At 40.6% G+C, this 21,140-nt stretch overlaps 1 protein-coding gene across 8 annotated transcripts in view; it reads right to left on the bottom strand.

Moving 5' to 3' along the window:
- TOX2 (TOX high mobility group box family member 2) overlaps window positions 1–21,140 on the bottom strand; it is a 230,275-nt gene that overhangs the window by 94,615 nt on the left and 114,520 nt on the right. For 6 of the 8 annotated variants that reach the window (XM_033153266.1, XM_033153270.1, XM_033153272.1 and 3 more), the window contains 2 exons: window positions 9,701–9,946; window positions 4,772–4,834 (listed from right to left, as the gene is read on the bottom strand). In XM_033153266.1, coding sequence (XP_033009157.1) covers window positions 4,772–4,834; window positions 9,701–9,946 — 309 coding nt within the window. The remainder of the gene's footprint in view (window positions 1–4,771; window positions 4,835–9,700; window positions 9,947–21,140) is intronic. The other 2 variants (XM_033153269.1, XM_033153273.1) reach the window with 1 other exon arrangement.

Raw genomic sequence — 21,140 nt, 5'->3', positions numbered from 1 at the left:
TTTGGGCAACATGGCTCAAAAACTTGCTGTTACAGACATGCTATTCTCTCTCAGTCTGAATTCTCTATCTACGATTACTGTTCTGCCTTATAGAGATGTGAGGATGAGCAATATAGTTTTTATGCATCAAGTTGTGCTATGGATATGATCGACAACATATAGTGATGTAAAAAAATTAACATGCAAACTCCCGTGTCTTAGACAGCTGAACGCCTTGTTTACTTTGAAGTAAATATGCCAAGTTAGTTCTAATGAGAAATCTCCAAGGGAGACATTACCTTTATAATCACATTATTGTGTCAAGACCTGAAATGTAACCAAGGTACTGTAATACTGATTTGTGAACCCAGCACTTTTGTATGTTAAGCAAAATGCAAATAATGGACAGAGAAAATCTGCAGTGAGGTCAGAATGGAAAGCGTGTACCCCAATGTACATGGGTGTCCCTGTCAAAGCTTCAATGAATGTAGCATTTTGATCCACATTCAAATCCAACAGTAGAAATCCAAGAAACTCCATGAGTCTCACTGACAACAGTCAAAAGAAGGGTGACTGGCAAGAGCAACAAGTTTTTCCATCAGACGTCAGTCTGCATACCCATATTATAGTGAATGATTTGCATGCTTCTGGTACCAAGATCAAGCCCTTAAAAGGATCTCAGGTACTGTAACTGGCAGAAAGGCCTCTGCTACAGGCCTTGGAGAGCTACTGTGTCAAAGCAATGCAGCACTGGTCTGATCATTATATGGTAAGTCCATATGGTTGGAAAGGCTAAGTGATACCATTGCTCTGAATCTTGCCACACAGTCTGCCAGCTGCTTCCCACTTTCCTTTCTTCAAAGAGCCTGTCCCCACCTAATGCAGATCCATTATTTGAAAAGCAATGAAAATTTCAGAGGCTTTCACTGACATATGTGGATTTCTCAGCAGTTGCAGGTGTTTGAAATTGATTGCTTCAGAATCTTGTATGGGGGAAGTGAGAAAGACTCCCACAGCCACTAGTTTTCTATTGAATCTATCAATGGACAAATAGGATGAGCATAGGTGTGGGCTGTGGTGAGGTGCAGGGTTCACTGTTCAGAGAAGGTGCCCCCACCTGATTTCCTGCACCTCTCCTTTCAAGCCACAGCACATCCCATTCAGCTGAGTCCTCATTCCTCGGGGGAGCCTTTTCAGGGAGCACGGGGTCTGCCGGGCAGAAGAGGCAGGAAATTCAGCTTCCACCCACCCATTTCTGCAGGCATATTTCTGGTCAAAAATTAAAATCAGATTAAATCATGTGTTTACCAAAAACACAATACCAGAATGTCTTGCAAAATCTTTCAACGTTAAAGAAGAATGCCAGGTTTCAGCTTTATGTGCCTCTGGGGATTTTTACCTGTAGGGTAGCCACCAATTTTTCTCTATGAGCTCTTATAGTCTGCCTTGTGCTGTTACGGCATGAACACAGGAGTATGTGCATAGAATGCTGTTGTGCTCATGGGTTCTCTAAATAGGGCCACTGTCTCAAGACCAGTTTGGCCCACTATCGAGCATGACAAGAAAGCTGTTTGCAACACACTGAACGTTCTCTCATTCCGGCTGCAATCTGTCTTTTGTTTCTGACAAATGAATGTATTTCCAAATTCCCCTCTGAAAACCCATTTCTTGTTGACAGCTCTTTAACCCAGTCTGTTCAATAGATGCCCCCCACCACCTCGCCTTTCACACAGTCTGTCTCTCAGTGCTGCTTCAAGTTCCTCGCCAAGATGCTGAAAAGATCTCCCTGCTGTATCAGTGCTAAAGATAATGCTCTGATGATATTATTCCTGTGAAATGAACAGCTAGAAAGTGCTCAGCAACCTTCTGGAGGCTTACATCTCTCTGTGTACTATGAAGGGGCTAGAGAAGGGGCGGGGGGTGGCGGGACTGCCTGCTCAACTGAAAAATAAAAGCAATCCATCACATTGGTATGAAGTTTGCTTTTTTCTTGCCCCATTTTGTTAGCTACCCCTTCTTTTACCCACCCTCATATTTCTTATCCTCCATTCCTTACTTATTTCCAACTCACTCTTCAATGCCTAGGAGATCTAACAAGGCTTCACCCTTTCCCCAGCCAACTCCTGGTTTTAAGTCTTCTACCAGGGCAACTGAGGCTATTTCCATCTCAAAACCAGGCCAGAAATCAGACTGGAATAGATTCAATTAATCAGTCTTATTGAAAACTGCCTGGAGTTGAAATGCCACCACCCACTCCAACACCAACTCAAGAATGGTTAACTGGCCACTAGGTGAAGGTCATCCAAAACAGTGAGTCCAAGCCAGATTTCTTCAATAAAGGGTTAACTAATGCCTCTTTCAAAATGGACAGATTCTTCAGGCAACTCTTTCACCCAGTCTGAGATATTCTCAGCATCTACAACCTCTCCTCACCCTCACACCAAACAATGAGAAGATGGGAGTCCAGGGCAGGACTTATTGCTAACCAGTGGCATAGGAAGGGGTGTGTGCGGGCCGCCCCGGGTGTCATCACTGACGGGGGTTACAAAATGGCAAAAATAAGTGTTTTTAAAATAATAATAAAAAAATGGGTTCATGACACTAGGTGAGGTGAGGGGCACTAGGCACCACACTGCAGGGCTGGCAGATTGCCTGAGCCACGCATCTCTCCTGAGCGGAAGGCGGCAGGTGGACTGCCTGTAAGCTCCATGCTGCTTTTTCAAGCAGCGCAGGGCTTGTGTCTGCCCACCGCCTCAGTCAGCCTACAGCTGAGGGACAGGCTCCACACAGTGTGCCCGGCCTTGGCTCGCCCTGCCCCCATGGGCAGTTCGCCCCACCCCCGGCTGCAGGACGCACATGCCACACCGGGCACCTGAGCGGCTAGCTACGCCACTGTTGCTAACCATATAAAGTATTAGTAAAAGTCAAATAATGCCTGCTCAAAGGCAGAATTTAAATCAATGGGACATATTTCCATGTATCATGTTTATGATGGACTTCTGTCAACCTTGAACTGTGGCTGAATATTCTGCCTTCTTAATTCTGCCCTAGCTAATAGCTTCTTAACACTGAATCAACTGCATGTTTCCGGTGCCTACTTACTTACTTACTTACTTACTTATTCATTTATTTATTTACAGTTGTTTATTTATTTTCTTCCATTTATATCCTGCCTTACTTCTTCATGGGACCCAAGGAAGCATACAAGTAGTTTCTAGGCAGTCACCCATCCAATCTGTGACCAGACCCAAACCTTCAGCAAGGTGATTGCTTGGTATGCCTTCAGACCATACCCTGTTTCTTTGACAAAGCAAACCGGTTCCTAACACTCATCAGATCCAGTAGTAGCATCACTACTACTCACAGCTGCTTCCCACAGAGACCATGACTGTAAAACATTTAGCATGGCATAGTTTCTAGTGTAGCATGTGAGGCTGTTCATAAAAGAATAAAACATGTGTGGGCTCAAAATAGCCTCCTTGTCTCTGTAAAAGCATCCTACATCAGCTAGGCCCCAAGAAGAGAAAGGAACACATCAACATCTGTGGTTATACCTCAACTGGTAAATTTCCTCCTCACTTTGTTCTTTCATAATGAGAACTTGGTGTATGCAGGTTATTTATAGAACCAAAGTTTATTTTATAACCAGTGCAGCAGGATGTGGTCTAACTATTGGCCACACTCCCTTTGCTTTAGCGAAGAGAACATTAACTTTTTTCGTATCTCACAATCAGTGGGGATGAAAGGAGAAAACGCTTGACAGGTGCAGAGAGGGCAGAAGAAGGGGGCATGTAGGACCTTTAGTCCTCTAATGGAGTTTGAACGTTTCAAACTCAACAAAGCATTTCATCAAGTCATTCAGCGAAATATGCATTGGGTGAAATCCATCCATCACTGTGGCTACATATTGTCCAGTAACTTAGCTGGGTTTATATGGGACCAGACACAATTTCAACTGAAGTGAGCTGGGGGGGATGGAGTCACAACAGTAGTAGTTGTGAATCCAATGAAACCACTGGATACTTAAAAATACAATCCTATGTGTGTTTACTCAGAAATAATTCCAACTTTATTCACTGTAGCTTTCTTGCAGATAAATGTTTGTAGGGTTGCAACTTTAATTTAGCCATGAAATCACAGTCCTACAGAGGCTTATTTGAATTGTTAATTTCTTATACTTGGACAAGCTTTGGTCAGTCACTGGAACTCCAACAAACAAAGATCACAACTGAATACCTAAAAGCAGTAGAATTTTCAGTTCCGAGGAACTACCCATGACCCCGATACTGAGCTACTAAAAGTTTGTCAGTTTCTTCCAAGCCATAATTAAGCTTCCTTGGCCATGTCATAATATGGTGTTTGGATTGAGCCACTGCCTTACTCTGCATTTCAGATGTTTTCCTTATGTGCTGCTAACTCTAGAGCAGAAAGTAGTTTTAAACTTTTGTTCTGTTACAGGATACCGATATTCCATTGAGATTTTTTCCTCTATGATTATATGGAGAAGAAATCATGACTTTCTATATATTTTAACAACAACAACAACAACAACAAGTTTTGTTCTGCTTTGTGCACTTCTAACTGCTTTCAACTTTCTGTCACTACACAAAAAAAAACTAAGAATAATACTGATTATCTAGTAATCGGAAGCGGTAACTCTTAACATCATGAAAAACAGACATCATGAAACGAAAATGGAGGTTAAGATTAATTCTCTGCATATGGGTATGTTAAATTAAACATAACTGCACATATGCATGGAGTTAAAAGCTCCATTTCTGAAAACACTTACCACATGCTGCAAATAGTTACTCCTGTGCAGTCCCATGGACCTCAGTGGAAGGCAATCTAATGACTAAAGCAACAGGGTTGGGAGTTAGGGGAAACAAAGAATCCATTCCATGCTTTGCCAGTGAATCATTTATTCATTTATTTATTTGTTCCCCAGCCCTTCCTACATTTAGGGCCACTAGAGTCACATGGGCTCTCGCTGTCCTGAGAATTAGTTATTCATCTGTATACAATGTTCTGAAGATTCCTTGGATAAGAGGCAGTAATGAGCAGCTGCACTTGATCTCCTTATTTAAAAACATGACCGTACAAGATTATACCCTCTTGTTGATCCTAACTGATAGCATATATTCATGGCTGTAGTTTTTGTGTCAAATCACATTGGGACTGAGGGAGAATTCGGAGTACAGGAATACATTTCAATCACCTTGTCTTTGTCTCCTAAACTTCTAGCAATTAAGAAATTTCTCTTCCACTAAAAATATAAACCAGCAAAATATTAGTATAACAAATGTTAGCAAAGTCTGGACAGAGACAGAGAGTACAGCACAAATTACCCTAAACAAAAAGGGATTGCCAGTTAACAGTCTAGGAATACCGTCTGTCACAAAAGGAGAGAGCAGCTACTGTTTCTCTTGCTATTCTCATCACCCTGCTTCTTTGCCCACCCACAATGTGGCAGAACAAAACTCTTTCTTGTTTCACTGGGCAAAAGGGGAAGGTGGCTACAAGATGTGGGTGGGTTGGGGGAGCAGGGCAGAAGAAACCTTGGCTGCATCCTCCTTCTCAGCTATGGGGCTGTCAAAAGAGTCATGAAGTTCCCCCGGGTTGCAACCTGGCAACTCTACAAACAGAAACACACCAAGAGTTCTTCTACCCTTGGTTTGGATTGGTTATATGTGAGGTTTGGCACAATAACATGTGCTTTTCTATGCTTTGGTTCACACTATCCAGCTTTAATATATTATATTTTATGTACATATACACATGCCTTTTGGGGTATGTTCTGTGTATTTGATACTGAAGTTTCTTATACCTGACTTGGAAAAATAGATTTTGACATACTGAACACTTTAGGATCTTTTGGGCAAGGGATTGTGCAACAATAAAATGGAGACAGCTCTCTTCACTGTGGCATTGCACAATGAATTAGGGTTTGGCGGGTAGAAGCTGTTAACAGAGACAAACTTTGAAACCTGTTTGTTCTGCCCATAGGATTTCATTCTCCCTCCTGTGCATGCAGACCTTTCATTAATGCCAGTTGAAAACTGCAATGTATTTAACTGGGATAGATGCTATCAAGGCATGAACATACGGCAGAGGTACCGGGAGTACATGTCAATGGAAAATAATGCCTGACTCGCTGCGACAGGAGAGGGCCTGAAGATCGTTTTAATGGCAAATGGGAACTCGAATGCCTGACAAAAAGGTAGAAGTGTTTATAATTTTGGCTTAAAACAGAAAGACAATTCACTTCCTCGGTGGCCTTTTTTGCTGCTCAGAGCCTTGGGGATATATCATGCTTCCAGAGGCCTTCATTTAAAGTGAAACACTCTCCGTTGAGAAATGGCTGAGAAACCTGTGACTTCTCCAGATTTTTCCTTTCTTTTCGCTTTTCATTTTCATTACAAGGGGAAAACAAATCTTAATATCCCTACTCTACGCTTACAGCACACTAAGCCCTCTTCTTATCTTCCTGCAGCTCAGTCCTGATTTATTGTCATGATGCTGCATTTGTAAAAGAGAACCATAAAGTAAAGAAGAGAACATTTCCCAAGGACTACTGTAAAATAAATTATTTCAGATGTGTAGAAGCTGCTTAATAAATCCCGCTATTCTTGTTTCTTTGGGTATTTTAGTAACTGATTTATAAGTGCAATATCTCCTCTCAAAAATGAGACAATCAACGCAGGATAAAATTATCATGTTATGAAAATAGGGGTCAGGCATTGGGGCTGCACTTTAAATTAAACTGAGGGGGGGAATATCTTTCATATGAAATTGACTCTTTTGTCTCAGAAATGAATGTTTTAATCAACTCGGCTGAAGAGGAGCCCTAAAGTAATGTTTGATTTCATACAAGGTGCCTGTTGGTTTTGAGATAGCCATGACAAAGAGAGGGATAAGGTGAATCCCCTCATATTAAACACACACAATAAGACATCCACCACAAATTTAGGGGATGATGGTGAGAGGGTAGGGCTGAGCTTCCTCCACTTCCTGCACTATTGTCACCTATAAAGTCTACTTGCTTTCCAGAGTCTGAGCCCACACCAGAAAAATCAATTGGTTTTTAGATAAGAGGCTTCTATAATTGCCATTACATTAACTGAGCAAAAACTGTTACATCTGTATCCCACCTTTCCTGTAAAAAACAATGTTATCCTCACAAAGGGCTGGTTCAGATTTACCACCAAACCATCATCTGCATTACCTAAAACTTCAGCTCTAAGCCATGATTTGTGCTACAGATATACAGGCAAACCATGGTTTATGTAGTTTCCCTCTTCCCCTCCCACTTTCCTTGACAATCACAGGATGCCAACCGAATGACAACCTCCAAGGGCAAAGCAACAACCCAAACGATGGTTTACTGATTTACATGTAACAACCAAACCACCATTTGCCCGAATTATGGTTTGACAGAGTTTCAAACCATGGTTTCAAGTTTTGGATTGGCAACCACCCAGAAATGATGGTTTGTCAAACGGTAATGATTCAAGCATCACAAACCACTGTTTGGCTTTGCAGAGCATGGTTTATAGCATTATGTTCGAGCCATCTCATAAAATAATTATATAGGAAATTCGGCTGAGAGATAAGTGATTTATCCAAAGCCAAACAGTAAACTTCATAGTCTGGTAGGACTTTGAACTTTCCACATTCAATCCCAATACTGGAGCCACTACACTAAAATGCTCATCAGATGTTAATGATATATATCTTTTAAGGTGCCAAATAAACACTTTTTTATTTGTTCAACCATTTGGCAGCATTTAATTTCTGACTGCTATTATTCATGATTTGTTGGCTGATTTCCTTGTCCCTATTTCTATATACTTACTTTTTATTTCAATGGATAGCATTTTAAACATTTGTTGTAAGCTGCTTTGGGGCTAATATTGTTGGAAAGATGGGATATAAATGTTTAAATAAATAAAATTATAAATCCAAGGAAGCTAATGATGAAGGAAATAATGCATAGCTATCTAATAAAACTGCACAGCAATATCCATACTGCTCATGAAACCATAACTGAAATTAATGCAACATGGATTTTTTTATTTTCAATTTTTTGCTTCCCATTACAAATTCACCTTTGCTCTGTGCAAACACTTTAGACATCCTCTCCCATATCTAGCTTTTACATATTTAAGGATCCCCCACTTCTGCTATTTTATGCAAAGGAGTAGCGTAGACCTTTTAAAGTAACACAATAAAAGGTAATAATTTAAATAATTCTGCATATGCAACAGGCTAGCAGACTGGAGGCCAGACTCTGCTTCCTCAAGCAGGGTTTCCATCAGTTTAAATGTGCTATTTGTTTACTCAACTTCTATCCTGTCTTTCCCTTCTAAAATTGACTCAATGGAAGCTGGTGGTTTGAAAGGGGGACTAATGGGCAGCTCATTTGACTTTTCTCATTGATGACTTTCTTGTCTTTCTTTCTACTTTTCTACCTTTCCTCTTTTTACCTTTTTCTGGCTCCTAGGCTGACTGTACATCAGGGATGGAGGAGGACCATACAATAGACAATCATTTACAGGAAAAGCAAGTTACTCTTTGCTTGGGCCCATGGAGGCTCATCCATGTAGTACCAAACCATAGTTTGAGCATTACATGTGAATACTGCCTCTGTCACTGAGATTAGGTACCAAAAGTGGACATGGTCAGGAGAAACCCCAATTTTGCTTCAGCCAGTTAGGTGTTACCAAATGAGAGATGACAGAATGAGTGCATGGGTTTTCCTGCCTTGACTGCTTCCCTTCCATATCCTTGTGTAAACAAAAGGTGGGCTAGAGGAAAAGATCAAGGACAGACTCTCTCAAAAGTTGTTGTTGTTTTTTAAATTAAGCTATATGCAGACATAAAGCTTGGTGGTCTAACACTGGGCATTTACTTTAGCGTACAGAGATGTTCACTTCCCCAAGAATAAAGTAATGTGGATGGATGTGATGGTATTTATATTCCCACTAAACATAACAACAAAGCAATGAATGGGAGACTGTGGAAGATCTCTCCCTGTTTCTACAGATCAAGCTACAGCACACAAGAAGAATAAAGCACGTACATGCAAGTCCCTAAAGGCCCAAATCAATATGTATGGCATTATATACACAAAGAGTGAAACATAAAACCACCACATGAATACATCTTAGTCATTAGCAGGGCTTAAAAAAAAAGCAAGAGAATTTCAAGCCGAAAAAGTGAATAGAAAAGAATTATGAGCGTGACCAAATTGCTATAAAGGAGTCAACTGTAGAACTTTCAGTTCTGGTATCTAGTTCCCTAAGGTTGAAAAATGATTGGTGGTAACTCACTTTATTCGATTCCCCTGTAAGTCATGCTTACCCATGAATGTGCTTCTAAATTCAGTCTTTTCATAATGAAAAATAAGTGATACAAAACAGGAAAAGAAAGTGTATTTTTAGTAGGCCAGCAGAATCGAAAGGCTCAATTATATAATGCAGATTATTAACATATACCACAAGACTCTGCTTACAAATAAGTATTTTTATTCTGCATAGTCAAGAGTATTATGAATTCTAAAGCTATCAATTCAGAAGGAGAAGCTGACCTAGTAAAAGCTATTCCAGGTATTCCATGACCTGGAACCAGCCTAACAGGACCTCAGGTACCAAATAGGATGCTAATGGCACATACCCAAGGTGTAAAATGAAACGCAAGTAGAAAAGACAAGGTTACTCACAGTAGGTAGCTGACTAGAAAGAAGGTGTCCATCTTGGCTCAACATGTTAGATACCATGATGGCTGGGAGGTCCATATTCTGGTAGGAGTATGCTGGTATCAGGCTATTTGGAGGGAGGCTGTGGCACAGTGAATGATATCCAGTTTCATGATCCACCAAGTGAAGGAGGGAAGGGTCTGGGAGGTTAGGAGGAGTAATAGGAGGGATTTCATAATCTTCATTATTCTCATTCTGACCATTGTATGTCTAAAACAAAATTGAAAAAAGACATTCTTATAAAGCAGATCTAACATTACATTTATCCCAAGCCTTAACAGATAGCCGTAGTTATACAGTCTGCCCACCTTCTGCAAAAGCTATTTTAAGAACACAAATAATTTGAATGAACTCTTTACATTAATAATTTTTTTTTTAAAAAAAAAACACAATATACAAGAATAGAGTTATTTGTGTGGTACAGGGCAAACTCACACATTGCCTATTTACGGGATAGTAAGTCTCACGGAATTCCGTGGGGCGATTGTCAAGTAAGCATGAACAGAAGTGCAGCCTAAAAATAATAAATATGTGTAGACGAAGAAAACTTCTTATAAGAGAATGCAAAACACTACAGGCACATTCATTCACAACCAGTCAGATGACAGCAAGGCCAGTTTGGTGATATATCATTGCTTTACATTTTGAAAATTGAGCTGGTATTACACCATTGGAATCCTCATGGTAATACAAATGCATTTTAGCACCTGGGAATGAATACTGAAGGAAGTTGTGGCAAGGGAACAAAATATGACAATATTAAAAACAATTAAAAACAACTTGTATAACTGCATCCAAGATGACATCTCTTTGCCCCCATCAATAGCACTATAGCTTCTCCAATATGGAGACAAAATAAATGCACATAAAGATTGCCCTGTCCATTTCAAATGAGGTAGCAGATGCACATGACATGAGGATCTACTACATTCATTTAAAAATAAACACAGCACCATCTTCAGGCGGAATAACTCAGCTTGCACATCAAAGCTCTTGTGCTCATAAAATATTGCTGGATGAGTATACATGTGTTCAGCAGGGAACCATAATGATCATGATGCAAAGCAACATCTTTTCGATGTGTTTGGTTCCCACACAGGGTGGATCAAACTCCTGTACACAAATTAATGATTCCATCCAAAATTAAAGCAATCCCACTTTGACTCCACCACACATGCACTGCCACAGGTTTTAGGTTGCATCTTAATTTTTGCCTAAGTTGCATTATATGTCATAATATAGTAATTATACATTACAAGTAAAGCTACATTTTAATTTACTCACACTCCAGTGAAAACCTCTGTATTCATTCCCACACATACACCAAGCTTCTACATAGGTGGTGGAGAACCCCCCTCCCCCATGCTTCAGAAGCACCAGGAGATATGCAAGCATTGTGCAAGAACATGATTGTTTACCAGACAGTCTCCTTAGCACTGATGTCAGCAGGGGTAGCTATCCAAAGAGCAACTATAAGCAAGCACAGCACTGGCAGCAATGCCCACTTCCCCCATTGGTATGGAGGAATTCCCAGTCTCCTTTGATCACCAACCAGCAGTCGCCAGCACTTTCACTTAGCAAACTATATCACCAGCCATTGCTGCTTGGACACTTTCAAATGCAATGTGAATGGAAGGGAAAGGAAACTGTTTCACACTTGGAAGCTCAATGTATGGATTCTGTATACCTAAGGCAGCCCTAGATCTCTTACCCTTCCCTTTTTCTGTATCCTTATTGCCTATTTCATCATAGAGGAATAGACTGTATGAAAAATATTTACAGAGGGAAGAGAGAACACTTGTACATAATGATTGGATACATAAAGTTGTGTTGATGCCCCCAGTCAAGAGCAAACTTTTGTATTTCTGTAAGGGCAATGGGGAAACCAACAGCACGATTTTAACCTACATAAGTCAAATGAAATAATGGATTTACCATCTATTTCTCCCCCAAAGCTATTTGCTCTGGCATCTTAAAGCATATTACAATCCTTCATAAGCCTGATCCTGCCTTTCCTTTTGATCTGCTGCCCTTACATTGATGATGAGAATGAAGAACGCAAGCTGAATCCTCCGTTTATCTTGACATTCGGGAAGGGTTGAACTGCTATTTTATGACAGATTTTGAAAACCCCTTGCTACAGAGCACTACAGCCCACTGATTCAGTCAGTGTTTTTATAAAGCACAAGAACAAAGATGCAAGAAATGGCCATTTTGTTGCTGTTGTCGTTGTTTAATTAATGTAGGGGGTCATTCTAAATATGCTTCCTTGCGATTCAATGACTTAGACTGGGACTGTGATACACTAGGAAAATACCTGGCTTTCTTAACCTCCAGAAAAATAAAAATAAAACAAAACCATAATAAAATTTAATAAAATAAAAAACTGTAGGTGAGATACAAGGGGTCTTATCTGCTCAGTATCTTTTACTTGTACAATGTCCAAACACTGTCCAATCCAACTACAACAGGATGCTATTCTTGTTCTGCAGCAATTACTGAATCACAAGTGTTTTATGAGCCAGAGGGTCATGCCAATTTTGTACATTTATTTGCATGTACATCAACTTACCTAGATACATGGTAATAATGTGCCAATTCTATGTCAAACTATAGAATCCAACCCTATGAGATGCATAAGGTTGTATCCAATGCTACTCCTAAATGACTTGCTTAGGTCCTAATCTGAGTAAAAGTTAGTTGGCTACAACCCACAGCATTTATTCTGATGCTGGCACCTCCAACATTACTGGCAGCTCTTTAAAAGCTGCACAGATTTGTGGTTCATCCCTATTTCCTGCCATTGTATTTGTGTGACACTAGCAGATTTGCATGACATGTACAGAAATGCAGAGATTCGGCCCCCAAACATGGGGTAATCCAACATTTTTGAAACCAGAACAGGAAGAGATGCAGGGGGGACATAATGCAATTCTAGCAGTTACCAAAAGAAAGACTCCAAAGGTGAGCTGCAATGAAATGAACAAGTTAGAACTCTTGAGACCAGAGGAGTATCCTGGAAAGGGAACCATAGTTGCAAATATTGAAGGAGGAGGTGGACAGGTGATGAAGGCATGATAAACAGATAGTAACACAAAACAAATGTGAATAATGTAAGGGATGGTGTTATGGCTTATAGATGAAATTGCTTGCATGCAACAAGAGAAAAATGAAGGATTAAACACAATGATGCATAGTCTAAAAGCAGGAAAGGGAAAAAATAACTTTGTTGAATTCAAAGTTGAGCTTCTCCCACTGGAAATGTTTTTGTGTGACTTAACAGAGGCATAAAAGTACTTCACGGTAATCTCTATTACAGGGACCAAGTGTGACTATATTATACACATGCAATCCAGCCAGTAATTTCCAACCTTATGTTGGTCTATGATTCTTTACTCTTTATATGTTTTCATATAAGGTGGAGAAAAGAAGGGGGAAAGAGAGGGTAAGAAAGACAGATTATTTTTTGAAAAGTTCCAGCATCTTAATTACCAAGAGTTAAACGCCTTTAAATTTAGCTTTAATCTTCGCGTCCAAAATTCAGGGCAGCATTCAGATGGCACATGGATACCAACGTGTCTAGCAGACAGACCACAACTGAATATTTAAGATACCCAGTGTAAGCAAAATTAAACAGCATCTGAAAATAGCTACAATCTCAAATATACAGGTCAGTTCCCTTCCCGAAAAAATCTGGAAGCCAGCAATGAGCAAGTTGCAAGCAGCACTGAGCATTTTCCATGTAAATGTCCACCACTGCTTAAGTCTATATTTGACAAAGGAACAGAGCTGTGTTTGCCACATCCAGTAGGCTGGAATGAAACAATTGCCTCTCAGTTCTGGTCTTATCAGAGGGCTGCACTCAGTTCATGGAGTCAGACACACAGGAGATGCATTAGAACCACCTCCCTTTTCCTTCTGCAGAACGAACTTGCAAAAAAAAGGAAGGGTGCATAAAGTGTGGGTCAGAAATTTTTTGAAAATGGATTTTCCTCCCAAAGCTTTATTTTTCCATGTAAATGTCCACCACTGCTTAAGTCTATATTTGACAAATTTGGATTTTTTTCCATTTCATTAGTAGTAACGAAGAGACGTCACGCAGATGAATCATAGCTGTCAAGTTTCGGATTTGAAAATAAGGGATCAGCAGTCTCACCTATCCCGGGGACAGTCACATGTCAGTGGTGGGCGGAGCCAGAAGCAAAAGTGGCCGGAGCAGCAATGTAAACTCCAAGCGGGCTCGGAGGAGGGCAGCCAGCAAAGAGGAGGGCAGCCATGTGCTCCGTGCAATGCAGCCCCATTGTCGTCTTGTCTGATCCCATCAAAACAGGACAGGAAGCAGCAGCTGCTCAAAGGCAGCCAGGCTCCGCCCGCCAGCTAACCCTATTGGCCAGCTGAGGGGCTTGGCGGCAACGGATAGGGGCTGGTGCAGGGGGAGGAATACACCCCCCTGTGAGGACAGGAAACGGCTCCCACTTGCTTTGAGGGCTGAGGCTTTTCTCTCCAAGTAGGCGAGGTCTTCCTACCCAGTCCCTGGCCAGCAGGGGAGGAGCTGCTTCCATTAAAAACGGGAAATTTAAGGGAAATAAAAAATAAGGGAGAGCAGCGGGAAACTGCTTGAAATAAGGGAGAATCCTGGGGAAAATGGGATACTTGACAGCACTGAGACGAATGGTTATCAGCATATGGTGCACAGTTCTTTGAGTTGATTGTCGAGAGTTATCAATACTTTTTTATTTCTTAAATGTAAACTTATCTAAGCACATGCTGTTGTCTTAATTTTTTTTTCATTTATTCCAATAACAATTTCTACACAATTTAACATTTCAGTCCCATTAAGTGTGCTTTCATTCTTTACCTCAAATATTTCTGGTCAAATACCCACAAAAGATGAATGTGGGTTGCTTTCTTTAGCTTTGTTTGCTCAATGCAAATAAAATAAACAGGGTAAATTAGATCACGCTCTAGGGTATCAGAATTTTCCCCAACATAAATTTACCATATGAAAATCACCCTAAAAACATTTTCCCTAAGAAAATCCCCCTAAGGAAAATTTCAAATTCAGAGTTTTCCAGAAAACCCACAACACTGGTATACGGGAAACCATTGGACGGGGAAGGAATTACGTTACTAATCAAGACTCCATTTTTGCCCACCCCTCAAAGACAAAAAGCAATGGGACAGAAAGACGAACAGTTCCCACAGTGTTTTTCTGTTGGATCTTCAGTGCGGGTCTTGTATGCTTGGTGTCTCCACTTCTTTCATTCAGACACAAGTGTAAGGTCGTTAGTTCCAATCACTAAGGCTGGGTGATGTCAGCTTTTCAACATTGTTATGAAAAGCAGAGGGGGGAACAAGCTGCATTGGCCCCAGCCCCGCAAGGCACCGGGGTGAAACCACCTCAGCTCCCTTGGCAGGAGTAGTGGTCATTTCACCCTGGTGCCTCACAGGGCCAGGGCCAACGCAGCCTGTTCCTCCCTCTGCACACTGTGCTGGTGGCAAAGGGGATAAATAATAATAATAATAATAATAATAATAATAATAATAATAATAATAATTTTATTATTTATACCCCGCCCATCTGGCTGGGTTTCCCCAGCCACTCTGGGCAGCTTTCAACAGAATATTAAAATACAATAGTCTATTAAACATTAAAAGTTTCCCTAAACAGGGCTGCCTTCAGATGTCTTCTAAAAGTCTGGTGCAAGCAAGCTCCACCCACGATATACCACTGAGTGAGGGCACCATCACACTCTGGCCCTCAAACTGCTCCTGGGTGATGTATGTGATGTATCGATACATTGCCCATGTCTACCAATGACACCAGAGGAATACCATGTCAGTTTCTTTTCAATGGGGTGGTTCCATGTTTATCTATTCATGGAATACCAAGACATACAAGTAATGGCAGTTACACACATATACACCTGTATGTATTTTTTTTTTGGGGGGGGTGCTATGGACACACAAAAGTCCAGAGACTCTCACTTATTTATTAAAAATGCCTCTATGTCGCCTCTCTGAGGCTCAATGCACCTTTCAACAATAATTAAAACCATAAACCATAAAAATGCAATAAAATAAATAAATACCAAACAATAAAACAACCATTTCTGGTAGCAGCAGCAAGGCAAAGCCTTAGCAACAAATCTTAGCAGTAGCAGTACAAAACCTCATTAAAACTCAGCCACCAAAAGCCTTCCAGAAAAGATGGATTTTACATCCTCTCCAAATGGCTATCAGGCACCCTTGACCTCAGTCTTATTTGGTACAAATCCCTTTTTACACCAGCTTCAGAAGCCTTTTTTTGCATATGATTACAGACCTTAACAGTTTCCTCCAGAAGGAAGAAGAGTAGTTAGAACCTGCTCAGAGTAACTCATTGCTCACAGGGCTTGCTGCTCAGACTCTAGGCTTCTTGCTGTAACAGCAGATGACAGATATGATTCTGGAAATTGGGAAAGAAGTCTGCTCTGCTCAGCGGCAGCCACAACTGCAGCAGAGAAAGTCTGGCCAACCAGGGTTTGCCAGGAACTCTCAGTAAAAATTTCCTCAGTTCCTCTCAGTTGATGTGGGGATAAGTAACTCTTTGCAACACCTGTTAAGACATTTGAGAAATAGAGCCAAGCCAGTCATTAGGGTGGTCAGCTGCAAAGGTAGATGAAGCTCTTATGCCTATTGTGTTCTGCATAAAAGGGGAACTGCTGCAGACTGTCCTATCTACAGACGAAAGAACAGCTGCTCTTGTTGAAATGTCCTATTCTAAGTAACTGCTAATGGTGCAGGACCCCTGTCCTGCTTTGCATCTGAACACTCCAGATGCCATGCAGACAGAATCTTGCCCAGATCTTGCTGTTACTCAACATCTTTGAAAACAAACCCTTTTCTTGTGCCTCAGTTCTCCACACATGTAAAATGAGTTGTAAATGAAAAGTGTTTTCAATTCTATAGAGAAGCAGCTCAGTCAAGACATTGTGTGCAATTGTTAATCACAAAGAACATTACTTGGCAGAGCAAGAATCCAGGGAAAATGCTTTCCTTAGAAACCTGACAAATATTAAGTGACCCCAATTCTCTGTCAAGTCATGTTCTCTGTGATTATCTGCTGGGATCCTGGAAGCTTCAGACAAACATTGATTCAAAGAATGTTATTCACAGTTAGCAGGATGGAGATTTTCATCATTATTGGAGGTAAATATTGGTCCGGTCAAATAACATTTAGAGGCAAACATAAGTTTAAGAGAGAAAGCAGGAGAGAAATTGTTTCTGGTGAACAGCAAGGAAAACAGGCAGAGCAATATAAATTTATCTGTCAATGCAAAATGGGACAGGGTGGGCTTTTTCATCCTATCTTAGTATGTCTTCTGATAGAGCAGCTGCTCACACAAAATGCTACACATCACTACTGTCAGGGTTTCAAATACAGCAGTCCCCCACTATTTTACTAACCCATGGCCACACAGCCAAGCCATATATTGCTGCATTGTTCACAACTAAGAACTGACTGTTGCTCGTCTGCCAGCCCTCCACGCAGTAGGAGAATCCCATTTGCGAAACTCTATCATTTGTGATTCTAATACACAATTCCACTACTGTGTGATGCCTTCTTTAACTTGCTAGGCCCTCTACTTCCCCACAAGGAATAGGGGTCAATACACTTTGATGGGTTTAAGTAACACACCAAGAGGGAGCGAGAAAAGCTGCACACACAGAGATGACACCTTCTCGGCAGTATTTCTGATCCAGGTTTCCCCCTATGGAATCTGTGGCAAGCACAGGTGTAACAGGATCATATGACAGTGAGCCAGGACAAGGAGCAGCAGCAAAATATTATTCTTCCAGTAGCAGTAGATGGTTGGGATTGAGTGTTCTCACTCGGGTGACCATCTGCAAAGGACAACTGGACTCCTATGGCTTAAGTAGTAGGGCAGAAATGAGAATATTGGTCAGGGTAGCCTTTCTCGCCACTGCATGCTGCAGCCTTGCGCTCCTGCTACCCTCAAAGTAAACAGAGGGTCTTGGGAGCAGCACAGCGGTCACCATCAGACCCCTTCAAAGTTACTTTCAGTACAACTTCAACAGGAAACCTGGAGTGCATATTTGCCACATGCCATCTGTAGCAAAATTAAGTAAATTGTAGGCTTTTAAACAGCTTCCCAATCCCCTCTCCCCAGTATCCCTTTCCTTCTCCTTTTCCACAGCTGAAATCCTGTCAAATATAGTGGATAGCACAGGGCTATAACTTCTTATTATGTGTACAGCGATTTTATGAATTCAGTGGGGAATGAAATGCAATTTTGTCAGACTTGTCTGTGTTCATAATGACCGAGTCAAATTAATCATTGCGGATAATACTCCCGTGTCAGCCATTCAAGAGATTTTTTAATAGAATTTTTCTGATTCATGTCTTGCAGTACATCAGATCTGTAGTATTGCACCACTTCTTAAAATCAGGGCAATTATAGCTTCTTGTTGGCTTGTCATTTTCCTAGAATAAAAATGTCTCTGCAAAAGTCACACACTGTACATAAACCAAAATGAAAAACCAAACTATCATTACAATTAGGCTGGATCTAAGATTTAATGTCTTTTAGAGACTATCATTTACAGGCAATACATAAAGTATAAGGTACAGCGGTGAAGATAGGCTGGTTTATCACAACACATGCCGATTGTGCATAAAGGTTGTCAGTTCTATCCTTTCATTGTTCTGGGATGGTTCTGGATGCAGAAAAGGCTAGCCAGCAAAGCAAACACAAGGCAGGCAATAGGTCTGCAATCAAATGGTCCCTTAAACGCATTCATAAAAAAGGAATCCAGAAAAGCCCCCCAAAGTCCCAAAGGACTCTTGCTTAGGAAATCTACAGTTCAATGAAATATTACCATCATGGCAAATGTTCATGCCTGGAAGTAACAGCTTGTGCCATACAATCTATGCAGTGGTGGCCAAACTTGGCCCTCCAACTGTTTTTTGGATTACAACTCCCATCACACCTAGCTAACAGGACCATTGGCAAGGGATGATGGGAATTGTAGTCCCCAAACATGCATTCTTTGCAGGCAAAAGGTCCCAGGTTCAGCCCCCAGCATCTAAAGGTATGCCTGGGAAAGTCCAGTTTCTGAAACCATGGGAAACAACTGTCAGTGAGTGTAGACGATACTGGGGAAGATGGACTAGCTGCTCTGACTTTATATATAAGGCAGCTCCCTATGCTCCTGGTCCTAACCAGAATTACCAATTATGACCCAAACTGAAAACTCTGGCTTAATGACAGTTTATTCATAAGGAACTTAACTCAGGATCAAACCATGGTTTAAGAGCCTTGCTAGCTAACATGAAGCCAAGTTTCTCATTTCAGTTAAAACCAGGAACTCTGATTTAAAACACACACACACACACATAATCACAGTGCTAAAGCTTATTATTATTATTATTATTATTATTATTATTATTATTATATCCCACCAGGCTCAGGGCAGCTAACATCAAAATATATAATACATTAAGACATAAAATTCAGCAATTGACTGAAATACAACTTAAAATCGGATTAAAATCAAAATAAGATCAGATGGCTACCTGCAAATTATAACTATAACTATAGATGTTATTCTTAACTTGCTGAAACATTATTTAGAAAGCAAAGGTTGGTCTGTGTGAACTGTCCCATTCTTAAATTAAGGATAGAAAGTAAGGCCAAGCAAGTTTCGAAGAGTTCCTGTAGCAGTGGTGTCCGAACTTTTTTGAAAGAGGGCCAGATTTGATGAAGTGAAGGGCCATGACTTTTTTTTTAGGACTGAAGTTGTTGAGGTTTTTTTAGGATTTTACCTGAAAGTTGTTGAACTTTTTTTAGGGTTGGAATTGTTGAGCTTCTTTTAGAATTGAAGTTGTTGAGGGTTTTTTTTTTTTTTTTTTTTTAGTATTTTACCCCAGGAAATAAACTGCCACAGGGGTCGGATTAAAATGACCGGTGGGCCGGGTTAGGCCCCCCAAAAGGACTTTGGGCATGCCTGCTGTAGGGAGTATGAATTAGCCCTCTTAAAGTTCCAATCTCAGAACACTATATAACAAACTTATATAGAAAACCAAGCTTGAAACACTCTTGGGATTCTTGAAATAGTTCCCTACATCTTTGAATTATTTATAAAATGTACAAAAATGCTATTTCTAAGTATATATCACTTTTAATTTGCCAAGAAAAAGAAATACTTTACAAGATTGCTTTCATTGTCACAATAAATATGTAAGATAGGTGGGCTCACTGTTAATACTGTTTTTTGCCTAAATGGAATTGGGACAGAAAACCTAACATAATGGAACCATGGCAGAGATGGGAGTTGAGCCTGTATCTAATTCCAGCTCTCCAGGCTGTGGGAAACACATTAAAGCTAATTTTGTTTTTAAAGGAAATTCAGACAAAATACAACAACCATGCCTCTTTTGCCCAAAACAAGGACAATAAGGGAGGGGAGATTTTTGGGCCACCACTGCCCTCAAGTCTGTGACAGTGCTGCTGCGATTAACTCAGGGAAGATCCACACAATATGTTTAAAGCATATCCAACAGACATTTAAAGAACATGACTTCCCTCAAAGAATCCTGGGAACTACGATTTTCCCTTCACAAAACTCCTAGCACCATTAACAAGCTACAGTTCCCAGGATCTGGAGGCAGACATGTGCTTTAAATACATGCTGCATGTGCTTTAAAAGTATAGGTTGGGTTTGCCCACACTGTCTCTTTCCCTCGCTATATAGGCTGCTGGGAACTCTTCGCAAGCCAAATAAATAAATTTCAAGGCACATGTAGCCTGCAAAGATCAGAAACAATGACAGAGTGCATTTGACCCTCAAGGGAAGTCCCATGCAAACATGCCCTTGCACAAGGCCTTATTATTCTGCTCCAAAGGAAACCCACACCATCTGCTTTTAAGACAAACTTCCATTTTCCCAGATAGTGAGCAATCAGAGCTCCTATAGACAGTGTCTCTGGCAGCCCAAATGCAAACATGAGCAGCCTTTACCAAGTGTGTGGTTTGGAAACATTTGTAAGCCGTGAGCTATCTTAATGTGGCTCCTGTGGTGTGATGTTTTCCAACCACAGTCCAGAATTATTCCTGCAATAGCATATATGTGAAAACTCTTAATCCATCTTCTATGCCACTTCACTCCAAAGATGAATCTCATTTTATTTAGTTCTCAGAAATGTATTTGAACAAGCTGTATGTGATACATTCCGCGAGAATCATTCCAAAAAGACCCCCTGAATGCATGCAGAACGGTACACTGAAATTGGCTCTGAGTTACCATACAACCACTATGGAACTGTTAACGAGTGGCAGCTTTATTGTAGAGATACACTGTATTTACTGTTGTTTTGTTTGTTACTTTTCCTACAAGGAAG

This window comes from Lacerta agilis, chromosome 6 (genome assembly GCF_009819535.1).
Source record: "Lacerta agilis isolate rLacAgi1 chromosome 6, rLacAgi1.pri, whole genome shotgun sequence".
Lineage (NCBI taxonomy): Eukaryota > Metazoa > Chordata > Lepidosauria > Squamata > Lacertidae > Lacerta > Lacerta agilis.
This window is presented reverse-complemented; position numbering and strand designations above follow the sequence as displayed.